Source organism: Centrocercus urophasianus, unplaced genomic scaffold (genome assembly GCF_019232065.1).
Source record: "Centrocercus urophasianus isolate 14NV4802_14NV808 unplaced genomic scaffold, USGS_Curo_1.0 seq_29, whole genome shotgun sequence".
NCBI classification, from domain to species: domain Eukaryota; kingdom Metazoa; phylum Chordata; class Aves; order Galliformes; family Phasianidae; genus Centrocercus; species Centrocercus urophasianus.
The window spans coordinates 8829241-8854277 of NW_024884855.1; the positions used below are offsets into that span (position 1 = coordinate 8829241).

Below are 25037 nucleotides of genomic sequence, written 5' to 3' on the forward strand. Positions count from 1 at the left end.
CCCCCGTGAGCCCCCGTGAGCCCCAGCACAACAGAGAAAGCAGCATTGGGGCTCAGCCGCGCGGTGGCACTGCTCCTCCGGCAGCGGGAGCAGGCGGGGATGCGGCTGCAGCCATGGGAATAATGAAGGGCTGCTCCTCGGCTCCCTCTGCAAGCTTGCTGCATTATTAAAAGGCAGCAGAAAACGTCGCCGAGCATCTGCACAGTGCTGTGCCCAGCTCAGGGAGGGAGGGAGGGAGGGAGGCCCCCCCGTCCTGCGGGTTGCACCGTTCATCTGCATTTCTCCAGCCATTTTTCATCGGTGACAAGAGCACCCGGGTTACATCTTATTACAACCCGGCGTTATTTCCAGCATGCCGATAGGGGAGACGGGTTACGAAACCAGCACACGCCATCGCTGCCGTAGCGATCAGTGCTCCCACACGGGCTGCTTGCTGTGCTGCTATTCAGGGAGCTTCAATCAGCGGCTGCTTCTCCCTTCCCTCCTGCAAGCTGTCGCAGCAATCTCGCGCTGTACCGAAGCACCTCGTGCTCTCTGGTCTGCGTGCAGTTCAGTTGCAGTTCCAGCATCCTTTTGTGTGGCTTCTCTCTCGGCAGATGCTCATCGAAAAAAACAAAGTGGGCTTCACTGATTCTCCTCCGATGCCTGCTGCTCTGCTGCCCGCCTCGCACCCCTCACGCAGGTCAGACCCCCAGAGCCATTTCTGGAGCACCAGATCTAAAAGATGAAACACATCCACGTTTGTAACTGCTGCATTTAAGTCCAGCATTGGCTGCTTGGATACACGCACAGGGCTCAGGCTCGTTTCAGTAGGGCCCTTACACCGATGGATGCGATGCCTAACCCTCAATACAGCTCTCTCCAGGCTCCGTAAGGAAGAAAGAGCAATGCTATTTTTGCTCTTTTTAGCTCTGTGTTCTGAATGGTTTCTCTCATGGGCTGCAATTCAATCCGCAGCCCGGCCTCCTGGGAGCAAGACAGAGCACACCAGCAGTCACTGCTGCTATCCAGACGGGCCACCGAGCTGCTTTAAATGGGAGAGAAAAGGGAACAAAACTGCGCTTGTGACAAAGCAAAAGCAAGCTGGTGCACCAGCTGCTATGAGCTAAGGGCACAGACAGGGAGGCTGCAAAGAGAAGAGCACGCGAGGAGTTAATACATGTGGGAGGGTACAAGGAACCAATACCAGCCTAGCACATACCAGGAAAACGTGTTGTTTACTTAAAAACCCAGTGCACTGCAGAAGTGCTCAATAGCAGCTGATCTATCGCTCACTGCTGCCCCCAGCAGCAACCATTTCCAACAGATGGTACATTTGTCAATACCGAGCTTCTTTCAAGTATCACACAGATACACGCCTTTGGAAAGCAACAGGGAAAAAAAAAACCAAAACCAAACCAAAACCGCATCAACCAAAAGCAGCAATAACAGAACAAGTGACTTTGAGAAATTCAAGCGTCCACAACATTGAGAAAAATAAAAGAACCCAGACCACTCTTACAGTATAAACACAGCGATTCAGTCATTTTTACTGATGGTTGCATTTATGAATTTCATTCTTGTGGAAAAAAAAAAAAAAAAAAAGGGAATAAAAGGAAAAAAATTAAGAAAATAGCTATTTATAGAAAACAAAACAAAGGGCTCAAACAGAAACGAATCTGTGCTGATGCTTTGCATGAGCAGTCCGATGGCATTGAACATTACCTGTGCAAGCAGGCATGCTTGGAAACCTGTCTGTATTGTAGCTTCAGTTCCACAATTCAGGATTTCTTTTGTTGGTGGAAAAAAAAGAGCCTAATAGTTTCATACTGTATTTATTTAATAACTAAAATTCACAAATAAAAAGATACTTGCAAAGTCCTTTAGTTGTGTCATTCCCTCCTCCTCCACTCTACTGCTTTCAGATCCATATGCATAAAAAATGGGCTTGGATTTTTTTTTTTTTTTTCTTTTTAAATTTTAACTGTTATATGATTGGTCGTTGGAGCTGAAGCACCAATGGAGAAGATGCTTTATGGAGATGAGAGTACACCCCCTCGCCTTCCCACACACGTTTTGGAGGAACATAGGAGATGTACCAGTGCCCGGACTCCTCTGCTCCCATTTCCCCCACCCAGAGCATTCCTTTCATTGTATTTTTCCTCTGATAAGTGACTGACTGCAGCCTCCTTTTTCCCCCTTGCTGTCCTTGTGGGACCGCACACACGGTGGACATTGTTCATTTCTCACTCGGCCAGGCTTGGAGCCAGTGTCAAGTAGGTCCTGTTACAGCTCAGTGCTAGTTGTTTTTTAATGGGTCTTTTTATTTCAGGTAGGTTTGTGTGTCGATTCAGAAGGCTTGCTTATTTTCTTCCTTGTTTATATCTGACAAGCTGCTGGATAAGGCTATTCATACTCCAGGAACTGTTTGTGATAGAACAGCAAATATCTGCAAGAAAGCAGAGGTACAGGTTCAGCTTTGTGCAGCACATCGTAGCAGATCAGTATTTCCATGGATGCAGCTGTTAAAAATGAGAGCTATTAATGCTGTTGTTCTTTTCAAATTGAAGCAATACTCCCAGCTCCCCACAGGAGAAGGCAGCTGAAACAATTCCACCAGTGACTCAGCAAAGGGAACAGTTGTCCATCAAACCCTCGTGCTGTTTGAACCTTAACTTTAGAACTCTGGAAGATGGGACAGTGTTGATGCTCATCCATCCAACACATCACGGCACAGCACGTAACTGCAGTGCTTTAAGATGCAACTGTTCCTTTAGACTCCCATAACCAGAGCACCAGACATTAGGATATCACAAACTGTCTGCCATTTATCTGACAAACAGAAAGAACCAGGCATGTGGGTGAAAACTCACGTGTCCCAACCAAACATGACTCATGTATGTCTCAATCTGTCCTCAAATCTGGTGTTTTAGCAGGACAGAACTCTTCCTGTCCTTAATTACTGTACATGTACTGTACACAGCAGAATCCAGCCCTCAGGCAGGTAAGCCAACAGGCAGCACACTGATCTCTGTGCTCTCTTTGCACACCAGACACTGATGGGCTCACTGCACAACTTGCCTGAAATGCCACAAAGCAATCTGTGGGCTTTCCAATTTGTACTGTTCTGGGTCCACTCCTATGGAGCTCCCTTTGCACAGTGGAGCACAGACCAGTGGAGGTCTGCTCGGTGTCAGCCCTCATCTGAACAGGGGAAACGGATCAGAGACCAAACCAGCTCATAATGAGCCAGATGTGCACAGTGGCTGTGTTGCAGATCTTCTCACTGCCTGTGGCAGCTCCCTCCAGACATGTAGCCCATCTCGTTATTCAATAAAGAGAAACTTACTTCTTCTGCTGACCTCAGAGCGTAAGTTAACATTACACGATTTGACTAAAGCAAAATTCAGATATCACAGGAGACTTTTTTTTTTTTTACTTCCCAGTTGGAGTTCAGAAAAGGAAAACAGGAAAATCTGTCTAAAAAATTGCAAGCTGAACATCTGTGTCTGCAGGAATTAACATAAATGTCATGAATAATTAAAACAAAACCCAAACAAGCTTATCTCTCCTGTAGCAAGCCCACGGTTGAAAATGCCCGAATGAAGACTTCACTTTTTCAGCTAACCTTATTCCTGAAATATATCCCAATCCCCAGTGATTCCCTCAGATCACCAAATCACAGAATATCCTGAGTTGGAAGGGACTCACAAGGATCAAGGCCAATTCCTTTGGCCTCTCTGACAGTTTTATGTCCTTCTTACGCTGTGGCACCACAAACTGCACACAGTTCACTTACCCTTCACTGTCTAGTACATCCTTAATGCTAGCCTTGGTGATAATGGCATCATCACACTTGAACCACTGGTCCTTGTGCTGCCTGATGAAGCTGGTATAGTGCCCACTCTCCAAGGTTCCCTGGTGATTAACTACTGCAAACAAGGAATACCTGGAACAGGAAAGAGTCAATCAATACAAGGATCAAAGAGACAAAAATAACTGACATTTTGAAGAGGTAAAAGCTTACATTCATAAATACATACAGAAATAGTAAAGCATCAGATCCATCAAATAAAACACCAGCTCTTAATGTTGATTGGGAAGAGGCTATCTCTGCCCAGGGAAAGGGAACATTTTTCTTCCTGCTCCACTGCAGCATTCCCTTCTGATGACAGTCAGCAGCTTCACCAATACAAGCTACTGAAAGTTTTCTTCTAAAATACATGAAAGTTGATGCGTCCCCACAGAGGACCACTATTCAGCCACCTGCTTTCTTCTAGTGAACTACTTAACTCCAGTGAGCCAGAAAAAACACTGGAGGGGTACGAGAGGAGGCAGTCTTCAGTTCAGCCAATCTTCAGATATTTCCAGTGATAAATTGCTACACTCATCAATTATCCTTACTTTGGAAAGTCTACCAGATATTATATTATACTCAGCCTCTGCTTCTGCCTTCTAGATGCTCCTGTGCATTTGTTCGCTAGCCTGAAAACCAGCAGACATATGTCTCAAAGCAAGGTACTGACACACTGATCAGGCTGCCTTTAACTTCTTTGCTCTAAGATTTTGCTCCCTGCCACAAATATACTTATGGCTCTTTCTGGAACATTCTCCAATCTTTACCTTTTCCTTACAATGTTATTCCTCCAACCTACAAACAAACACAGCTGCACAATGGTAAAATAAGCTCGCTAATCTCCCTTGATACTGTCCTACTTATCTTCAAAATCTACAGAGCTCTTTTGACAGCAGTGCTGCAGCATGGCTCCTGAGTGCCCACAGAGCCACAGATGTCCCTGTGTCATCCTCTTGTGAGAGGAGTCCTTCATCTCCCCTGCATGGAGGATTCTAGGACTGCAACAGCACTTCACAGGTACGCAGCATGCTCAGCAACTCAGACACCTCTGCTGTTACCTCATCACCTCATCATCTTCTTCATTAACAACTTCTTCAACCTACGTCATGCGCAGACCTCAACAGTGATCAATTCTGTTTTCTTTCATGTATCTGATGAGTCAATTCCTTTAGGGCCACTCGGAGCACACGTGATTGGTGTCTGCTTCTGTGACAACTGTGACAGACCCAGATAACTGTCGGTTTTATGATTCCAGTTTCTTAATGAAACTTCCAGTGCTAAATGAAATCTGAGGAATTCATTGAGGAATTTAAATACACAACATCAGCACGTGACTGCAGCAACTGAACCTGCAACCTTATTTTAAACAAGTTAGTCTCAGAGTCTCCTTTTCCATGTAGCTAAGTCGATTGGTTTCAATTACTCTCCTCAAATTCTTTAGCAAGTCCTGTCCCAGCCACTTTGTTACTGTGACTAGAATCCAGCCTGATTACTGAAGTCATCACAGCTTACTTTCAGCCCTCTGAGACTTGTTTTTGTTAGTGCAACAGAAACAGGAATATCTCAAGGCAACACACAGCCCTTCGGGCATCGGAACCATAACTGCTAATTTTGTCCACAAACCAGTTACTGGCGTTTCCATCTTCAGACCAGTAAATCAGCTGCCACAAACCCATGAAAAGGGAACGCAATCACGGCAAACCAAGCTTTATTTTGCAACACTTCAGACTTACTGTGCTGTCAAATGCAGTAACGCGCTCTGCGCTGCAGGACATGCAGCAGGCTGCATATCTCCTCCTAGAAGCCAACTACACCCTTCACAGTAGGAGTCATGGAATGTAGCACTTACTTATTATCATTGTTTAGACTATCCGTCGGCTGCTGGTACTGCCCGTTCATTCTGCTCTCTTTACTGCAACACACACACAAAAATTCAGTCACTTAAAGCAGTGGCTTCCCAAACCCAGGAAATAGGCTTTACATGACACAGCCTGTTTGCTCAATCCAGGTCCTAAATCGAAAGCACAGTGCTGCTTAGCAGCAGAGAAGGGCTGCTGATTAGGATGCTGAAGATGCTTTATTTGTTCTTGCAGCAACGTTACATAGGAAGCACCATTTCTCCTGCCAGTCAAGGCTTTGGTGCTGCAAATACAGATCTGTTTACGTCAAATGTCCTATCCAAAAAGCTTTAAAAAAGGTTGAGAAACAATTTGTATTTTACACCTGCTAAAATATCTAATTACATCAATCCCTTATCCTCTGATGGGTCAATCATCCTGGCTCTTGTAAATCCATTCTGTGTTTTGACAGCAGCAATAGGATTACGCTGTTGATTTCGTAGGTGATGAAATTCAGATTACTGAGCTATGCCTCCTGATTATCCCCTCTATATTCCACTATGCTTGATAACTTTCATCAGCAGAGCCTGTTCTATCCATAGAGAATTCACCACAGAGGAACAGAAAAGTCTCCAAATCTCCAGAATGTACTGGAACAAACCATATATTCTTAATATAACAGTATTTAACAGAGCTTCAGGGCTCTCCTTTCTCTCCTAGAAGAAGGATCTATTTTTCTTCAGGGAAAAAGTCTGAAATTACTATGAACATTTCAGTATCAAATAGATATTGTATTCAGAGATGTCATGTTTTGGGGCTTTCTGCATTGCTTCAGATACAAATTAAATCTAAATGTAGTCTTGTATATTTGAAGGGAATACCTGATAAATACTCGTTAGTTGAGCTGATTAAATTTCTTCCTTATGGAAGGAAAAACTTTACACTTTTGTTCAATATAAACATTATGTCCACTTGGGAGGTGGGAGAAGCCTTCCTGTTTGTTTAAATACTCATTAGAAACGCCTGTTTCAACCTGACCCATGTGCTTTTCTTGAAGCCTTCTTAAAAAAAATGTGAAGGTACAAACTAACCAACCAAACCAGGCTTGCATGTGCACAGTAATAGAGAGGAAAGATTGTTATAGCCTCAGAGATGTCCAGCTGGGCACTGGGTTACATCTAGACTGCAGAGCACCAACTGGGACATGGGATGACTGCTAGGTGGGCTCTCAGGTCATGGGGACCAGAGAACAGAACTTAAAAGTCTGAAGCAACAATGAATCTGAATCTATGAGTTTAATATGCAAGAGAAAACATAACATGTGTTAACCAAAAAAAAAAAAGTTGAAGTATGAAGTCCTTTCTGACACACAAAATAGTTTATCTAAAATTAGCTAAGAAAAGATACACATTTCCAGAAGTACCATTATACATACTGCTCTATAGGCTCAATTTAGGGATGTTCATGATGCATGTGAATGGAACTGGTCAGGTTCCATGCAGGTCTCTGGGGGATTTAGAACTTGGTACGTACCTGGAAGCCATGAATGGTGTCATGTCCAGCTCCAGTGGAAATGAGACATACGTAGTGATCTTCCGCCTCAGTTTGGCTGAGTGTTCAAACCGCTAGGGACAAAGTGGAAGATTTTTTTATCATTTGAGACAGACAAAGCCTCTCTATTACAAATGTCCTTAGCATAGGTACACAAAAGCAGATCACAGTCAGCAGCTCGGGACACCCAGATTTCTTCTACCAACTGGCTGGACAGGGATCCCCCAGGTAAATGCTGAAACATGTTCTACTAGAAAAACAAGTCACTATTTGTGGAAGGAAAATAAAACAGTATTTGATTGTTTATCTTAGTGTGTATCCACACAAATTCATTTCCAACTGGTGTTCAAAAATACACCGAAAAGACAGCAAACACAGCCTTTAAGCAGAGCAGCATTCAGTTCCACTGTGCGCTACTCAAACGCACTGCAGCTGCTGCCTACATCAGCATACAAAACTGGTGGCAGTAAAAGCTTGCTATCAGATTCACACGTTCAATCCACCCACCCAATCATCTCAAATAACACAAGTCAAGCCTGCACAGGAATATCAATTCAAATTATGGCAAAAATGGAATATGGTCATAAAAGAGCCCTGTCCCTCAGCCAAAAGCAGCCTCAGTACCCACCGCCCTTTCTTCATCTTGTCGATTGAACATTAAATAGAAATGGGAACAAATAACAGAAAGACATGAATGAGTTTCTATTTAAAGGCAGCTTCCCTATCTGTTTCTCAGAAATTCTGCTCTATTTACACTTCTAGTTAATTATTTTCCAATCGTGGTGCCATAACAATTCCCTAGCAACAGATCCAGACGTGAAAAGGGAAGACTTCCAGAATTCTTATCTTTTGTGTTTCAATTTTGCTTCAAAACATGAAATGAAATTTGCATTTTGGACGCAAACACAATCACTCAGAAAGAATACTTTATTTTCAAAAACATCTTCAGACATTCTGCATAAGACTGAAGGGGGTTCAGCATAATGATACTACCTCGTCCAATGGGCAGAATCACCTACACCTCTTGCCCATCACTTTGCACTAAGGAAAAAAAAAAGAATCGAAAAAAAGAAAAACCCCAAACTCTTTCTCAACAGCAAACAAACCAAAATAAACAAAATCAAAAGCCAAGCAGCCAGCTAAAAACTCTTAAAACTTCAAGGCAGCCATGCAGGAACTGCCTGCAGGAAGAGCAGAAAAACAAAGGAACAGTGTGACTATTCCACTTGGGGTACTAATCTGGCTGATCACATTGAGGACTGCCTTGGTTACTATGGAAGATGTAACTGAGGGAAGAACACTGTTATGTGTGAGGATGACCACCTGAAGGCATGATTGTCCCAAACAGTCTTAAAAGACCACTAAGTTACACAAGTGGGAATTCTTCCCTCCTGCGCTACCCTTTCTCTACTGGAAAGCAGAACCAAGCCCTTCTCATGAATGCAGACCTTCCTGTGGCATCCCATGTTTTCATTAACAAGCTTCTGTATGAATGAGCCGAAATTTGAAAATCAATTTTAAATTGCTGCTACGCTGGATATGGAGTCGTTATGACATTCAGCAGTTCCAAGCTACAATCATTTCCTGAATACAATTTATGAGTTGCTCAGTGCTACAATGACACCATAGTTACACAGAATATTAGGTTTTCCAGTATGAATGCACAGAACCAGCTTAGAGACTGCTGGAAAACGAACCTGAAAAGACATCGCTTGCTACAGCAAAACCCTACATTTACTTTGCCATGACAAGTATGAAATAAAGGTCTATTTCCAAAACTGTTGGAGCTCCTCACGTGTTTCACCAGGGTTCAAAGCCTAGAAATCATCCAAAAGTTTATTAGCCACAAGAAGGATACAGAAAAACGTTGGAAAATGAAGCAATAGAAGCTTTCACTGTTACACAGCACAAAGGCTGCTGTTCAAAATGTTTCTAGTTGCCACGGCCAGGGGTAAAATACTGCTTTCCTTTATGTAGTTTACTTGATACTACTATCACCAGACAGGCAGCTGGAAGAGCTGAGCACAGTGACCATCAGCTGCTGCCTAGCAATGATGGGACTCCGTCATTCTGTCCCAGGAGACGCTCAAGACCTGAGGTCTGCATCTGAAGAGCTCATGCAGATCAAAGATGCAATTACGTGATGGCTGCTCCCACAGAGGCCCACTGCATTGCTTTTCAAGGACCCTTTGCTTGCTGATGCAGAATGACAGTCATCCTCTATGATAGATGCTTACTTTGCACCACAGTCATGCTCTTTTTATTTAAGACATAAATCACATAGGACTTAACAAGCTGAGGGCACCAACTATGACATATCTCCCATCTGACATAATTTGGATTGGAAATACTGAAGAGTAATCTTCAGTGAATTAGTTGGGAAGATAAAAGAATCCTTCCACACTGCAAACCTCTGCATGCTCTCCCCTCAGCACAGAGCTTTCTCTGAGGCATCCTTCGAGTAGAAGCATAAAAATGTTACTGCACAGAATGAATAAGCATTAGTGGAGACTGGCTTTTAGGCTGGTCCAGGTATCATACTAGACTTTCCACTTCAGTTCTAGATTCTTGTTAGGTTCCCAGAGATGTACTGCAAAGCTACATTACAGACAAAATAATGGTATCTTAATAGAACATCTAGCTGAGCATTCAGTTTGTTCTTCATATTAATTGATATAATAAAAGAAGAGCCAGTGAAAGATAAATTCCTGGTCTCGTCTTCTATCTCACCCTCTGAAAGAGGAATAAACATCCTGAGCCATGTCTGCCCCCTGTGAACTTACTTTGAGATGAAAACAGGCCACAATGGGTAATTTCTTCATAGTGAGTTGTTTGGTAGATTCCTGGTAGCTATGGCAACCACTACATTTGATTTTGGCACTGCTTCCTAGATGTTCTGGCCTTGTAAACCTGAAAAATACATTAAAAAGCAAAAGGATGCACAATATGATCAGACTTTTTCACACATGCTGAAATCACTTTTCACTGTTACTCGCATCTTCCAGCACCTCAACAGCTTTCATGGCTTTTAAGTGACATTTTGGGGAAAGAATTAAAAAAAAAAAAAACAAACCACACACCATCCACATTCTACATCATTGGAGGTATTCACGTTAAGTGCTACAGTTCAGATACCCCAACTGGACATTTATCATTGCTCTACTTGGGCAGATTGCACTGAAGTGCATCAGCAACTAAGAAAGGAGCTAAACGTTCATTCACCTCCTTCAACATGACAGTTAATTTTCAGATGGACAGCAAAGATCTTCTGCTTTCAAAACCAAAAAACAATGATTTGGAAATTCTGAAGCAAAAAGACAGACTTCTGTGCTCAGCTGCAAACTGTTCTGCAGGACACTCTGTGCCTGTAGCCCTCCAGGGCCAGGGTCAAAGCTCAGATGACATGGAGACACACACGACTGTTTTCAACCATGTAAAGCCACACTGCCTGCAGCAGGCAGTATAAAATTATCTTTTTGCATCACATGGCAACTGGATTTGATTGCTCATTGTTAGGCCCTCCGTTGCTCTTCTATTCCTTTTCCATGTTGCCTTGTGCATAACTTGAAATACGTATAACATGTTTGGGGATTATGCCACGACAAAGCATCACTTGCTGCCATTGTTCACTGCCACCTGTGGAGAAGAGAATGGAGCCCAATTCTTTTTCCCCTACTAAAATTACATTTGTCTCAATTCATACCTTCGCAAGCAGTCTGTGAGAGTGGTGGTGCCTGATACATGGCTTTCCCCATTTACGACACTGCCATCACTCCCTGGACTCAGAGGCCAGAACGGGGTGGAGGAGCCTGGCAAATCCAAACTGATGTCCCAGAACGGGTCTATCGTTGTGGAAACGCCACTGTGAAAAAGAAAGGAGTTTAATACATACTTGAAGGAATAAAATGAAGGGGTTCCCTCACTTGAGAGTGCACTCCAACCAGATATTTGCTCTTAAGATCGATGGGATCTACATCACCCCTAGAGGGCACTCAAAGATGACAAAAACATATATCTATATACACACATAGATATATATATATAGCTGCTCCAGAGTGTTTTCCCACAACTCATTACTTTTCTGTGTTCTAGGAAATGTATTTCAATGCAAAATATATTTATTTGTGATCCAGTTGGGTTACTTAGACAAAGATGCTTTGTTTGTTCTACCAGTCATCAGCAGCAGCACCAGTTACACACAGCTCTACTGGTTCAGAAGGCTGGTGCTCTGCTCAAGACATGGAAGGTGGTGCTGAAAGGCACTAAAAAAGAGGGCCAAATATTTTTGTCACACAGTACTGCACTGAATTAAGTTTTGCAGTTTCAAATGACAATCTTGTAGAATTTGGAATTTGAGAGGCCACAGAGTAACCGCATCAAGAAGCGTACATTCTCAAACAAATTTCTGTAGAAGACAGCTAAAGACAAGCCAACAGCTAGACTATGGAGAAAGCTGCTCAGAATTGTATTCTGCACTGACCCAAGCCCCTAGCGTGGAAGCATTTTCTGATTGCATTCATTATGTTTTGTTGTTGTTCTCTTTTCTTGTAAAAGTACACTATGACTAGGAGATCTCACCAAGCCTACAATACTCTGCCTTTATTTTTTTCCTTCTGTCTCCATTTGTGCAAAGCTTGTGAATTTTCAAAAGAGAATTTCTTTTATTAAAATTGCTTCCAAGTTACTATGAAGTCATAACACACCAAGTGTTTTACTACAAGGATTCTGCAGCTCTACCAGCTAAGAACGTAAGTTCACACTTTTCTCCTACAGCAAATCTCTCCATGAAATCGAGAATAAAAACAGATTAAATCAAGCACAGCACAACTGCCCACCTATGGGACACTGCGAGTAATTATGAAGAATACAAGCCAAAAAAAAGTTTATAAAACAGGAATTCTGACTTCTGAACTGTGGTGACACCAAACATCTTGAAAGAGAAGTCAGCTTGCCTCAGTGCACAGCAGAACAAACACAATTTTTCTTACTCTTGTAAGACATTCACTTGCTGCTGCCCGAGACCAGCTAACATCAGCCTCTTGGAAACCTGTCCTGAAGATACCTGCAGCTTCTAACTGAAGGAAAATATGGTTGCATATCAGAATTTTCTTCTAATGCAGCGACAGTTGCAGACCTCTGGAACTAAAGAGATCTGGGAAGTCTTTCTCTCACAATCTTGGAAATCATCCACCTTTTAAAAGTAGTAAGAAATCTACAATCCTAAGTCTGTGAAGCCTTCTATAGTTGGTATCTCTTAATATATGATAGTTAACTGGCAATTTATTGCATTCAGCTGTTGTATTTCAACAGTTCTCATCTTGCAGGAATTTTGTTGTTACTTTACTGATACTCAAGAAAGAATTCAGTACACTGCTGCAGCAGAGAGAATGCAGCTTCAAACCAGAGCAGAATTGGAATAAAAGCACTTACTGGCAGACCTGACAGGTAACATCAGACTGTAGTCCGCCTGTGAAGATTTGGTCTATGATGCAGTTACAGTGGTTGGGATTGTTGGCCTTCTTCCCATTATCATCACCTGGAGGAATGCAAACACAGACTGAGAAGTCAAAAACCCTCCTAGGAAATAGCAGTTTGTCTTGGATTGTGACTCCAGTAGCTCTTTATAACGAAATTCAAACATACTGCAAGTTCACATAGACAATGTGGAACCCTGAAAACGTTGTGCAAATAAAAATGAGGAGACAAAAAGAGAACTACAAAAAAATATAAAAGAGAATCAGAACATGACCACAGGCGGTTAACTCCTGTAGAGGTGAAGCTATTACAGTGGTCAGCAAATTCCTTTTCATGGCACAGCCCTGTTTCCCTTTGCAGAGATGTGCTTTGTGCTATCTGGTGTGAAGATCAACTCCTAAGATGAAAGAACTGCCAGAACAGTTAATGAAAATGACTCTCTAAACTTCACTAAGAGGGCCACCGTGCCACATTTGCAGCTACCCAAATGGCCAGAGCTTTACCACAAAGCATTAATTTCTGCTTAGACAGGGTTTTGTTATTTTCCTAAATGAACACAGAGGAGAAACATCAGCAAATGCTGCTTTTTAATTCTAACACCCTCAACTCCTGAGGGCTGTGCAGGAGAGGAGTGCTGCTGAGACCATCAGCCTGCTGCCTGCACCCTGGGCTTCCAGCATCCACCTTCCATTCAACTTTTCACCAGTCAGAAAATGAGAGATGTTCTTATCAGAGCTGGAAAGATTCTTCCAAGGCAGCCCTCTAGCTTCTCAAGGGATACCACGGTCACACACCTATCTTCCAAACCCTATGAACTGTCACTGCAGGTCTAAGGAGCACAGCAATTCATTTTTATGATCAGCACGGAGATAATGCCAATGCAGCTTTCTTAGATTAAACAAGAGGATGCAGTAAATAAGCAATAACTTCTTGGCACAGTTCTCAGCTTTGAAGCACGCTCCTTCTACTCTCCATAGGTAAAACAGGAGTGCCACTTTTCTCCTTCCATTTCTGAGACTTATGCTGACTTCCTTAGGTAGGTTAGATGCAGTCAATTTTGCTCTGCAAACAGATGCACACAAATTATTTCACAGCAGCAACTAATTATTCTGTAAAGTACATTTCCATGTGCCTTCCAATATCCTGTAACAGAAACTGCTAAGACAACAGAGTTCTGCCAGCTTCCCTGGGACCTTTAACTTACCACCAAGTATTGCTACTTCAGAAATTGAGTACTATGCTGCTGACTCCTCAAATCACAGCTATTACTCAAAAGTAATTAATCTCTAGACAAGTGTGTCCAAAACCACCTGAACAAACCAACGGAAGCTTTTCTTTGCTGAAGTCTTCTTGCAGCAGTCTTAAGAAGGGACAACCTTTCTGCTATGTGGTGCTTCAGAAGTTTGTGGAAAGACATTACTGAGTAAGGTTCCACCTGATCCTAAGTATGGAAGTAATGACATGGGTGACACCAACCAATGGCAGCTGGCCACCTGAGTCAATTAGATCCTAAATGCCTCAGCCAAGCTCTCATCCATCTGCTTTACGACTTTTGTTTGAGTTGCCAGGAATCACAGGCTGTCTCCTTAAAATGCCTGCCGAGCAAAAAGCTCTACAATTAGATTTGAGATGTGCACGCTTCCAGGTGGGGGTGACCTGGACTCAGACACTTTTTGATCAGCATTTCTGCTGAATCTTTCTGATCCTGGGATCCTCAGAAGGGCTGAATTATGCTAAAGTAGTGGACAGAGTGCACACGCAGATAGAACAAGACATTCCTCACCTTACAAAAAGATCACATATAAGCTTTAATGACCACACGTGGATTTAAAAAATATGTAACCCTACGCTTTCTATCTTTGCTTTCAATGCTTCATTAAAAAAAAACAAAACAAAACAACTGCTACATTCCTGTAATCTCAGATTGATTCCTTCCCTCTATAGCAAGAGGGCAGAAGCAGAGAATGAGCATCCAGAGAGTATCAGTGGACCGCAGGTAACATCCCTGCTGGGCACCTGTAATAGGCAGCCATCGCTGCCTCCGGGAGAGCAAGAGCTCCCTTTTCAATTACACAAGGCAATTAGCATCAGTAACGAGAGGGTCTCAAAAGAATATCCTGCAAGCCTGTTCACAGCAAAACAGAAGGGCATTACCCACTCTACATTGTTTCCCATGACATTTGGCTGGGGGAGGGAGGGAAGTCAGATTACCACCTACTCGCACCAGTCAATGTGGAACAGATGCCGAGAGGAGGGATATTATGCAGCTGAGAACTGGAAGCTGTGAGGTCGTTGTGCTCAAGTTAAGGTTACCTGTAACATTTCTATCTTACAGAGTTGGTTTTAGCTTTCCAGGTTTGATTTTTAAAGCTGTTTATAATTCTTACTAAGAAATCAGCAGCTTGCTGTAAAGGATTGGTGAGAACAAGTGTAAAACTAAGCTCAAAACTGCATCAACACACATACTAATGTCGTTAAGAGAAGGAAAGAAAAATTAGTTTAAAAGCTTGAATTCAAATTAAGTGGAACTTTAAAAAACCAAAATGTTACCATGCCTGTGCAATTACCAAGCACATTAACTTGTGTTCAAACATATCTGATGTATTACTGAAGTTAAATCACAACTAATAATGGTAAAAACAGATATACAGATTACTCATTAACTTGAGTGTGGTTTTGAAATAGAAATAAATTAGTTTTACCTCTGGTTTCCGTATTTTAAAGGAGAAAAAGGCATTAGAAACTAGTAACATTTTACATGGGACATTTATCAAAACAAGACAGAAGCGTTGACTGTTCTGCTTTGCTTTGGTCCCCACTGTTCTGAACACGTCCTTGTTTGCCCTCCATCATAACTCTGCACACATTAATTCCTACGGACTGCAGCAGATGACATGTTCCACACACACATGCTTTACCAGTTCCTGAGAATATCCTGCACAACACACAGCTCAGGCTCCTGCTTTGCTCCCAAAGCTCAGCACAGCTCTTTCTGACATGATCCTCAGCACCAGGCTTCAGATTTGCTTTGTAGCAGAGCTGTTGAAGATGAACACAAACTGCTTCGTGAGAAGCAGATAAATGAGGAACGACCAACTCGAAACCATCACTTTCTGTGGTTGCTGTGAGAGATGTGGGTAGCGCCGGGTGAATAAAGCTCAGGATCAAAATGCAGCATTACTTCAATTTTTTTTTATCTGCTTTTCAAATCTTAGCACAGAAAGATACTGATCTACTGCTCTTTGATGGTGTTGCTGTTGTTATTAAGAAAAAAAATGCAGCCAGTAATTTCTCTGGGCTGAATATGAACTTTTCAATTGAAGACTTGCTCCATATTGAAAAAAATTACAATTCAACAATTCTGGCCTAAGTTTCTCCAATTTTGAGCAAGACCAAGACGTGGTTAGTAAAATGGGATGAACTCGGATGAACAGAACTGTGCCATCACAGGAGTCTGTGGAATTATAAATGTCAGTTTCTCCCACAGCACGGATGGCCTGCTTGCCATACCAACTAACAGCTGAACTTCTGCTACCCGGAGCGGGCAGATACAGCTCTGCATGACACCTCTCTAACAAATGAGGAAGCCTGGAACTCCTGGAGGATCCTGCACTAAGAGCAGGTTATCTGCTGTGTGTTATTCACTGAACAGCCTAAGAACGCATGCAGGAAACAACAGACCAATGCCCAATCATTTCAGCATCTTCTATATTCCAAATACATTCAGATACTGAAAATCAAAGCTGTGCACAACAGCTGAAAGATCAAAGTCAACACATGCCAAAGTCCATGTGACTAGCTGGGCTCCAATAGAAAGGAGGTGGCCATCACCTACACAGCAAAGCTTATCGTAGCATCAACCTGGGAAAGAGACTAATATGTGACTGCAGAGCTCTGATTCTCATCGTGAAGCCTTTGTGGGGAGCAGGACCACAAATGCCAACATGCAATGGCACCGCAGAACTCTGAACTCTATAAACCAGCCAGAGAGACTGAACTGCACAAGGTGGAGGTACAGCCTGAGCAGCATCTTTCAGTAGCAATGCTGGAAGAAGAATTCAGATGGAAAAAACATTACATTTTCACTTGGAGGAGGCTTTTAAAGCACAGACCGTGTGCACAGTTAGCTTAATGGTAGAAAGAGGAGGAATTAACAGCTTAGCCATTTTTTCCTCACCAAAATGTTACTTTTCAATTAACTCAGCCTTTTCCAGCTGTTGAAATGAAAAAATATGATGCATAAGCACTACAGACTCAACTCCTTTTCCTTCAGAAATACCCGGTGTCACTGCACAGCACAGAGCAGCCCTGTGAGCCATCAGAATGCGCCCAGCTCAGATGCTGCAGCTCAGCACAACTGTGTGAGCACAGGAGAGCCATCACCCCTGAGATGTGGTTTACGTGGGTGATCACACAGGAACCCTGAGCTTCACAATTTCACTACAATTAACTAAAACCAAGTATTTACTCAGTAACCATTAAAAAAAAAAAGAATAAGGAAGAAGATTCCTATCAGCGTTAAGGGGTGCACATACCTTTGCATATACATTAGACACACAGAACAGAGTTTGCTCCCTTGCAGTCACATTCTTCTTGAAACAAAAGGCAGACAAGGACCCCAGTCAATCCACAGAGGAATACAACTTTTCTTTTCTTGTGACTACCTGGCCAGCCCATACATGAATTTTAGGGCAGATCATTTTGTGCTTGGTACGATGCAGCACTACAACATTTATCTGTTAATGCACAATAAAATTGCATTTTCCAAATTTAGGTAATGACAGACCAATAATGAGAATTCACAGCATCCTCTGACTTGCATTAGAGCATTTCCTGGAAAGCAAAGTAAATGGAATGGAAAAGTGATAACTGGCATCAGTCAAAGCAGCATCATGGGGTATTTATCCTTCTTAACAGAAGGAGCACTTTCATTTACTTATGTACTTAAATCCATGGTGATCATGGATGATATCCAGGAGATGGGGCTTTTGAACACAATTATACCCATGACAATACTGTGTCTAACTGCTGAACTTGATTACTATGACATGTAAACTTGAGAAGTTTTTTAATTCTATAAAACAAATCTTTAATACTGGGAGAGAAAGCATTATTTGCTTACTGTAACTTTAGGATGTATTCTTACTAATATGTTGTCATATGTGCATTTTACACGTGTGTCTGCCTGCATGCCTAAGCATGTAAGTGGGCAAGCAGTCTCACTACGCAGCTAAATAACCAGCTCATTCCAAAGGTGCCTTATCGTGACCGTACTTGAAGTTCTGGTTTACATGAACTGGTTTGGTTCCCACACAACTGCTCAACCACTTCTTTTAAATGGCTTTGATGTGGCACAGGTTATTTACCATTGTTTAATACAATCCCCTCTCCAGCTCTTCAGAAGCAGATGTTCTAAAAGCTGGGTGCACAGATACGAAGGATCTCGTGACACCACCTTCCCACTGGTAGCGCTGTAATGATGCCGTTACGTTCATGCAAATACCTCAAACCTGAGGGTTTTAATTAAACAACTGGACTCCAGTCCTTGGACTGAATGCCAGTGGTACCCACAAGCCACAAAAGCTCAGCACTAAAGATTAAAAAACCTAGTTTGAGCTCGCTTAATGAAACCGTGTGTTGTCAACAACTCTGTGATCCCCAACCAACTGCACAACAACCCACACACGCACCATGTCCTTTCCAACCAGGGTGTCATACAGATCTTCTTCACAGCTTCAGTTTCATTTGGACCAGAGAGGCCAAACAGAATGAAGAGTAAAGATACAGCTGAGCAAGCTCCGTTTTGTTGGTAACTCCAGAGATTCTTCATTTAAAGCCAAAACACGTGTAAGAAAAAAACAAACTCTTTCCAGGTTATTTCTCAGGGACATTTATGGTTACAAGCTTTTTCTTTGAATTCTAAGAAAATACTACACCTTCACAAAGTGATCTTGAAGCATGCAAGAAATACATGCATCATTCTGTACTGGAGAAGGTGAAAAAGCTTCAAAATTTGTTAGGCCAACAGTTCAGAAATGTTACAGCAAGAAGAAAACACTTCTGTTTGCAGCTGGGTTTTTTCACTGTTTATACACAGTGCAAGAGAGGTGAGTACCTGGATTGACTCTATTCCTCACAGCACTTCAACACTCTTTCATTAAGCTTGCTGAATTTCTGTTAGTGGTTGTCGAATGGCAGATATTAATGATTACACAAGGACTGCTCTGTGGACACCTTTCCTTGGAAGTATTAGCTCTGGAGAAGGCTCTTTTGAAGGACACCTATTATGAAACTGAACAAGCACATCTGCTACTGCGTAAGGCTCTCTCAAAGAGAAAAGCAAGACTTCAAAATGTTTCAAGGAAGCAGCAGCAGCCTTCTTTCTGATAGTCCACTGACAAGCCACAAAACTAACTTCTAAGAGCTTTTTCTAAGAGCACTAGAGGAAATTTGAGTGCTTTAAAGCTTATTTTTGGTGACAAAGAAACTTTTTTATGTTTTGTCAGCATCAACCCTACTATCTTCCCTTACAAGCACAGTAGAAAATGCCTGTGCGAGTAAGAGAATCAAATTAGACCAAACAACAAATCAAAGAATTCTCAGTTAAGATTTTATCCAATTAACAAACATATAATACATAATTCCATACAGTATTACCAATCCATTGATTTACACCTTAGATAGTTCACTCCTAGAAGCAGGCCACTGAGTGCTTTTTACTATATTGTACAATTACATATTTGGTGTATGTCTTAATAAACACAGTATCAAAAACAAATATTCATTTTTTTTTCCTATTCATGTTTCTGTAAGCAATAGGGCAGCACAACACAGCGGAATAATATTTAAGCAAAACAGCCTCAGCCTCCCCTGTGTTCTTTTCATCAGTGGTGACACACTGAGTTCCAACTACCTCAAGTACACTCGGAATTAAAATGGAAACTGAAAAGACTCTCAGCCAGTAAGAGAAGAACATGATGGTCATTCAAACCAACGCAAAGACCAGTCTGCTTCTTATTAGGAAATTTTGACAGTGGGAACAGTCTTGTCTGTTGAGCCTATCAGATGTTTTAAAAGCAACTTGCTAAGACTGCTTCACTGGAAGATACTCTTTGCTCTACCTCCTTTTGATCCAACATTCCTTGTTGATTGAAGACTCGGCACAAGCCTTACCTTTGCAGTGTCTGTGTAGCACATCTAATGCAGCAATGAGGAACTCGTGTGCATCTTGTTGCTCGTACCCTGCTAAATGCCGTGCATGAGTCCATACCAGGTGCAATAACCTATATGGAATGTGAGGAGATCGGTGCCCAGAGTAAAACTGCTCAAAGCAAAGAAAAGGACATGACTGTTAACAAGTTACACAGCCTTAATGCATTTAATTATTAAAATCTTTATGAGCGCAATTAGTCAAGTAAATTTAAATCATTCAACTTTGATGGTCTTAATAATGAAAAAGACAGTTTTTAATCACAGACTACTGAAGAAATAGTCTCAGAACTGACAAGTTTCTTTCATTTAGCTACGGATTAGCATTAACGAAAGAGGGACAAAACTCTCAAAACAACCTGATATCGACGCCTTTTATTGAAAGAGAAATTTCTGAAAAATCTGCCACGTTCCACTTTAAATAAATAAATACATACATACATAAATAACCCAAACCAGTAATGGTCTCTGCTTTCCTGGCTTGAGGCTCAGCTCCTTCCTCACCCTTCTCTATTTCATCCAAGCCCTACTGCTGCAACTCCTTTCATCTCATCTGAGTCTGCCACCACCTTTTCCTCACTCCTGACACCAACTCTGGCACCCCCAGCCTGAGGCTAAAGCCAGCAGCCTTCCCCGAGCAAGCTGACTTCTGCCTTCGTTCAAGAACTGCTGCACCATGGTACTGGTCCCAAAAGCAATGCAGAGAGCTACTCTGAGAGATGCTCCAGCAGAGCATGAGGAAAAGCCCAGACAAGGTTGTTCAGCCAGGTTTCAGACTCCATCTGGATTTGGAAATACTGGTCTGCAGCCCGATGAGGACAGAATATCTGCAAACGCAAACTTCTCCATGGCAGTGTACCAACATGCATTGATCCAACTGGTATTTCACTGAGGAATGTTAAAAAAGAAAGCATTTAAGGGCAATATTTTTAACAGTTGGAGATTTGTACGGCCTTCCGCCTTCCCTGACCTATAAAAAGCTATTTGCCAGTAAAGGGCACCTGCAACACCGCAATTACATTTTGCCATGAGCCTACCAAACTTACAGACGTTTATTTTTAGTTCTTCTTCCCAAACACAGAATACAGCAAGCAGCAAATGCACACAACAAAAATCAGGTTAAAAAACCCAGCAGTCTGTCATTTCTCCCTCTTACTGGAAAAGCAGGCTTCCTTTCCCAGTTTCAAGTTCTCCCTCACCCAGCCTGAGTATTTCCTATAGGTGCAAGCACCGGCCTTGGCTACAAACACAGTTGGTCTTCTGAGGGCAAACTGTGCTAGAACTGGCTTATCTACTCATAAAGCCACGTTTCAATGCATTTCCTTAAAAAATACATATATTTTTAATTATTGTGAGCTCCCCTTCTTCCAAATCAGAAGATATACCTCTGCAGCCAACCACCACAAAGTGTTTCTATAAATAAAAAGATCAATACTCCACTGGGATGCCAACAAGAATGACACCAAGGGAGCGGAGCGGTGGTGTGCTAATTGAAATCTGCTGACACAGCTGCTGCTCAACATAATTCGGGGAACTGCAGCAATAAAACTTCTCTGTTCTGTCATTCCTTACAATTAGTCCCAGAGCTCGCCAGTCATTTCCACCAACAGCACTCTCCATAATTACTCCACTGCAGACACTGGACCTGCCAGCAGCTTTTACATTCTCTCGTGCTTCACTGGGATGGGAAGAACCTAACAGGAAGCTTCATTGCATTACTGGTGATTATCACACAGAAACTAGAAACACAACTAGGGAAAGCTCTGATAACCATACATGTATGCAGAAGAAGCAGAGAAAGACTCCCTATTCTATACACCAAAATGAAACAAAAGGATCTGAGTGTGTGCAGCAGCAGTATTGTATAAACGCATAAAACATCCATTCCAACTCTGCTGTTTCCTTGCTGCTGGAAAGACCAACTTACCAGCACTGATCCAATACATGAAAAAGATAAAAAACAGAAGGAAAAAAGTCAATTTAAAGCCTTATTTATTCATTATTACACAAAGCTTTTCATTAACTGTGCAAATCTAAATGGTTGTCTTTGTAAGTCACCTCTAAAAGACTTCAGTGGCACAATTCTTCCAAGCAGAAATTAAAATATTTTTCTCTTTGAAAACATTTTCAATCCAACAGTATGAGTTGTTTATTTCAAAGAGGATTACTTCTAGCAATTTGCAAATGACTGGTGAGGCACTATTTAATTGCTGTTCTGGGTTAAAGCAAGATGCAGTGTCCTCAGTCTTATGCACAACTTGAGTAACCGTGTTTGTCCCACTTAAACATTTGACTTGGAAGAGTCTTGGCTTTGTATTTTGCATTACTGCTACCAAAAATATATCAATACTGGTCAGGGAGGAAAAAAAAACAACAAAACAAACACCTGCACTCCTTTTTCCTGCCAGAAAAGCACGTTAAGGATGTTCCTCAATTCTGTGAATAAACAGATGCATCTGATGTATCCTGTACACATACCAACTTCACACTTCCCTTGTAATCAAGAATTTACAGGCATAAATCCCATCCCAGGCTCCAGTGCAATTTGAAAAGCTAACAGCTCCTCTTAGAAATTAGTTCTCAAAGGACTTCAGTTGTACAGAAAACTTACAGTGGATAAAGGGAGCAGGTAACATCTTCCAGAATATAACAACACTGACAGAGGTTTCCCCAAAAATGTAAAGCTTTGAGGATCCAGACAAGCAGCAATACCTTCAGGCTCTGTGTATTTTCTATTCTTATTTCAGAGATGAGATTTTACTAAATAGGCCCCAAATTTGCGTTCTCCCTTACCACATGCAAGGTCTCTATCTACAATAAGGGTCCTAACTACTTTTCTACTTTCTATTTCCCTTGCAACTTATTTTATATACAAGCTGTTCCAACCCTGAACAATCTTAAGATATCAAAGCCATACATCATCTCATTTCTTCTCCTTTTCGTCCTCACTTCTCAACTTCACACAGTTGTGCTGGGAACTTCGATAGGCTGCTGGGGATGACTAATGATGGGAACAAAGAAGGCTTTGTTCTTTACATTTCTGAGTGGATGTGCTGCATTCTGCTGCATTCCCAGGTATCCTTGCTATTCTGGTCACAGAGTACAAATCCACCCATCCTAATGCACTGAGCGGTTACTCCACACACAAACTTACCTAAACACTGGGATGTGGACCATCCTAGAATGAATTTTTGTTGGTAAATCAAAACTAAAACACAAATACCAGTAGGTAAAAGAGTACACAAACCCTTTCAGCAAAAAGGGTTCATGAACATATTCTGTATGTTCCATTTTCCCTTCATCTAGTTCCACCGCTGCTCTTCCCAAATCCTTTTCATTCCTTTTCTTTTGCCATGTAATTCATGCCATGGTTACACTGAGAAAGAGGTTTCATCAGCTCAAGTGAGAACGTTCATTGATAGTTATTTAAAAACAAACAAACCCTCAGATTATTGCTTTGCATGCTTGCAAGAAAAGCTCGAGGTGAGAACTCAGTCTAGAGAACTAACTGGCACTCACCATCAACCCACCACAAGGTGGAAGAACTTTAGACTTTCCTACTTAACGCAGACAAATCATTGATATAACCTATATAATTAAATGTTTTGTTTTTTTTTTAAATAAAAAGTAGGGAGAAATTCATTTCTGTTAAACTGCAGAATAGTAAAATTTGCTTATTTACATATCCTATGTTTCACTTAATGTTCAAACTGGTCTCTTTCTCCACAAGAATTCTTACTTGCATGCATTCTCCAGATCCCCTGGCATTCCATTTGCCTAAGATCACACCTTCAGAAAAAGAAAGGGTGGAGGGGAGATGAAATAAATTAACCCTTGCCCCGATCGTCTGTCACTGGGCAAGGCGCCTTGGGATAACTGCATCCGTTAATCCTGGTGGGAAAGCTTCCTAAAAACAAGATAGAACCTGAACTCAACTTTCCCTGGTAATTCAATTACAAAGGAATTCTTAAGAACCGCAGTGCTGAGATCTCCACTAGTTGGCTGTCCTTCATTCAGACCTTATCTCTGCAGAGATGCAATAGTTAGAATGAAGAATCCTATGCCATACATTTGGGATGTGAAAGATAACCAGATCAGGACTGTAAGATACCTGTCTTAATTCTGCACGTGCAGAAATTCAACTGAATGGGAAACAGAAATTTGCAGTGAGCTATGAACACAATGTGGTATTATTAACGTTAGAACCAATAAAGTTGGATGTGACACAACAGTTTTGTTTGTGGAATACAAAGCGCTTGTTTTACTTTGAGGAGTCACCTTTTGTTCTCCTCCCACAGCACTTAGCTGCAATAGCAGTACAGAATACTGCACTGCTGTTCCCACAGTCTAAAATCAGAGGTGGCTCTTTGCTCATCTGCATGCATCTTACAGAACATCAATTATTAGAACTAATGCAAGTGTAGGCATGAATTCTGATTGGGGAAAATGAAGGCTGAGATTCCCAAAGTTGTGTGTGAAATTAAGCTTGATTACAGTTAAATTTAATGAGAACACTGCACTTAAAGCCCCATTACTGTAACTGCCCATTCTTTACTACGTGCTCATACATAATCCAGCAAAAGGCATCTCAGGCCATCAGCAGGGCTGAGCATACAGGAAAGGAAACACAGACCAGGCTCAGGCAGTGCTGATGTTTCCTCCAGCCACTCCATCTGTAACGCAATACTCATTTCCTCCTTTCCCATGGGATTTGTTTTCTTTTTTTAATGCACGTGTATAAACAGAACATGGCAGAATTAATCAGAATTAGACTTCAAACAACAATCTGATGGAAGACCATAACAGTATTTTTTTTTTCCTTTATAATAAGCAAATACATTTCTATATTACCAGTCTACAGGAACTATTTCTGTACTTTTTTTGTGTCTACTGATATTTCTCCATTTAACTCCACGTCTGGTCTGAATAATGTTGTAGCTGCTACCTATTGCTATGTCTGCTTTTAGTTTTTTTTACCTTCTCTCCAGATAGGCTTAGGAATAATTGAAAAATCAATCCAAAAATAAGAAGTACAGTATGCAGCTCATGACTGATAAACAGCATGAAATTTACAGATTGCAGTGAGTGCCGAGTGTGATTAGAAAGCAACTTCATACTGGAAAGGCTAA

The 25037-nt window shown here is 41.7% G+C and overlaps 1 protein-coding gene across 2 annotated transcripts in view; it reads right to left on the reverse strand.

Annotated features, from left to right (window-relative positions):
- Positions 1 to 1798: 1798 nt before the first annotated feature.
- Positions 1799 to 25037, reverse strand: part of USP22 (ubiquitin specific peptidase 22) — an 87407-nt gene continuing 64168 nt past the window's right edge. For both annotated transcript variants that reach the window (XM_042828146.1, XM_042828144.1), the window contains 8 exons: positions 19873 to 20020; positions 12655 to 12760; positions 10928 to 11086; positions 10008 to 10134; positions 7207 to 7298; positions 5685 to 5747; positions 3779 to 3928; positions 1799 to 2428 (listed from right to left, as the gene is read on the reverse strand). In XM_042828146.1, coding sequence (XP_042684080.1) covers positions 2386 to 2428; positions 3779 to 3928; positions 5685 to 5747; positions 7207 to 7298; positions 10008 to 10134; positions 10928 to 11086; positions 12655 to 12760; positions 19873 to 20020 — 888 coding nt within the window. In that variant the 3' untranslated portion in view covers positions 1799 to 2385. The remainder of the gene's footprint in view (positions 2429 to 3778; positions 3929 to 5684; positions 5748 to 7206; positions 7299 to 10007; positions 10135 to 10927; positions 11087 to 12654; positions 12761 to 19872; positions 20021 to 25037) is intronic.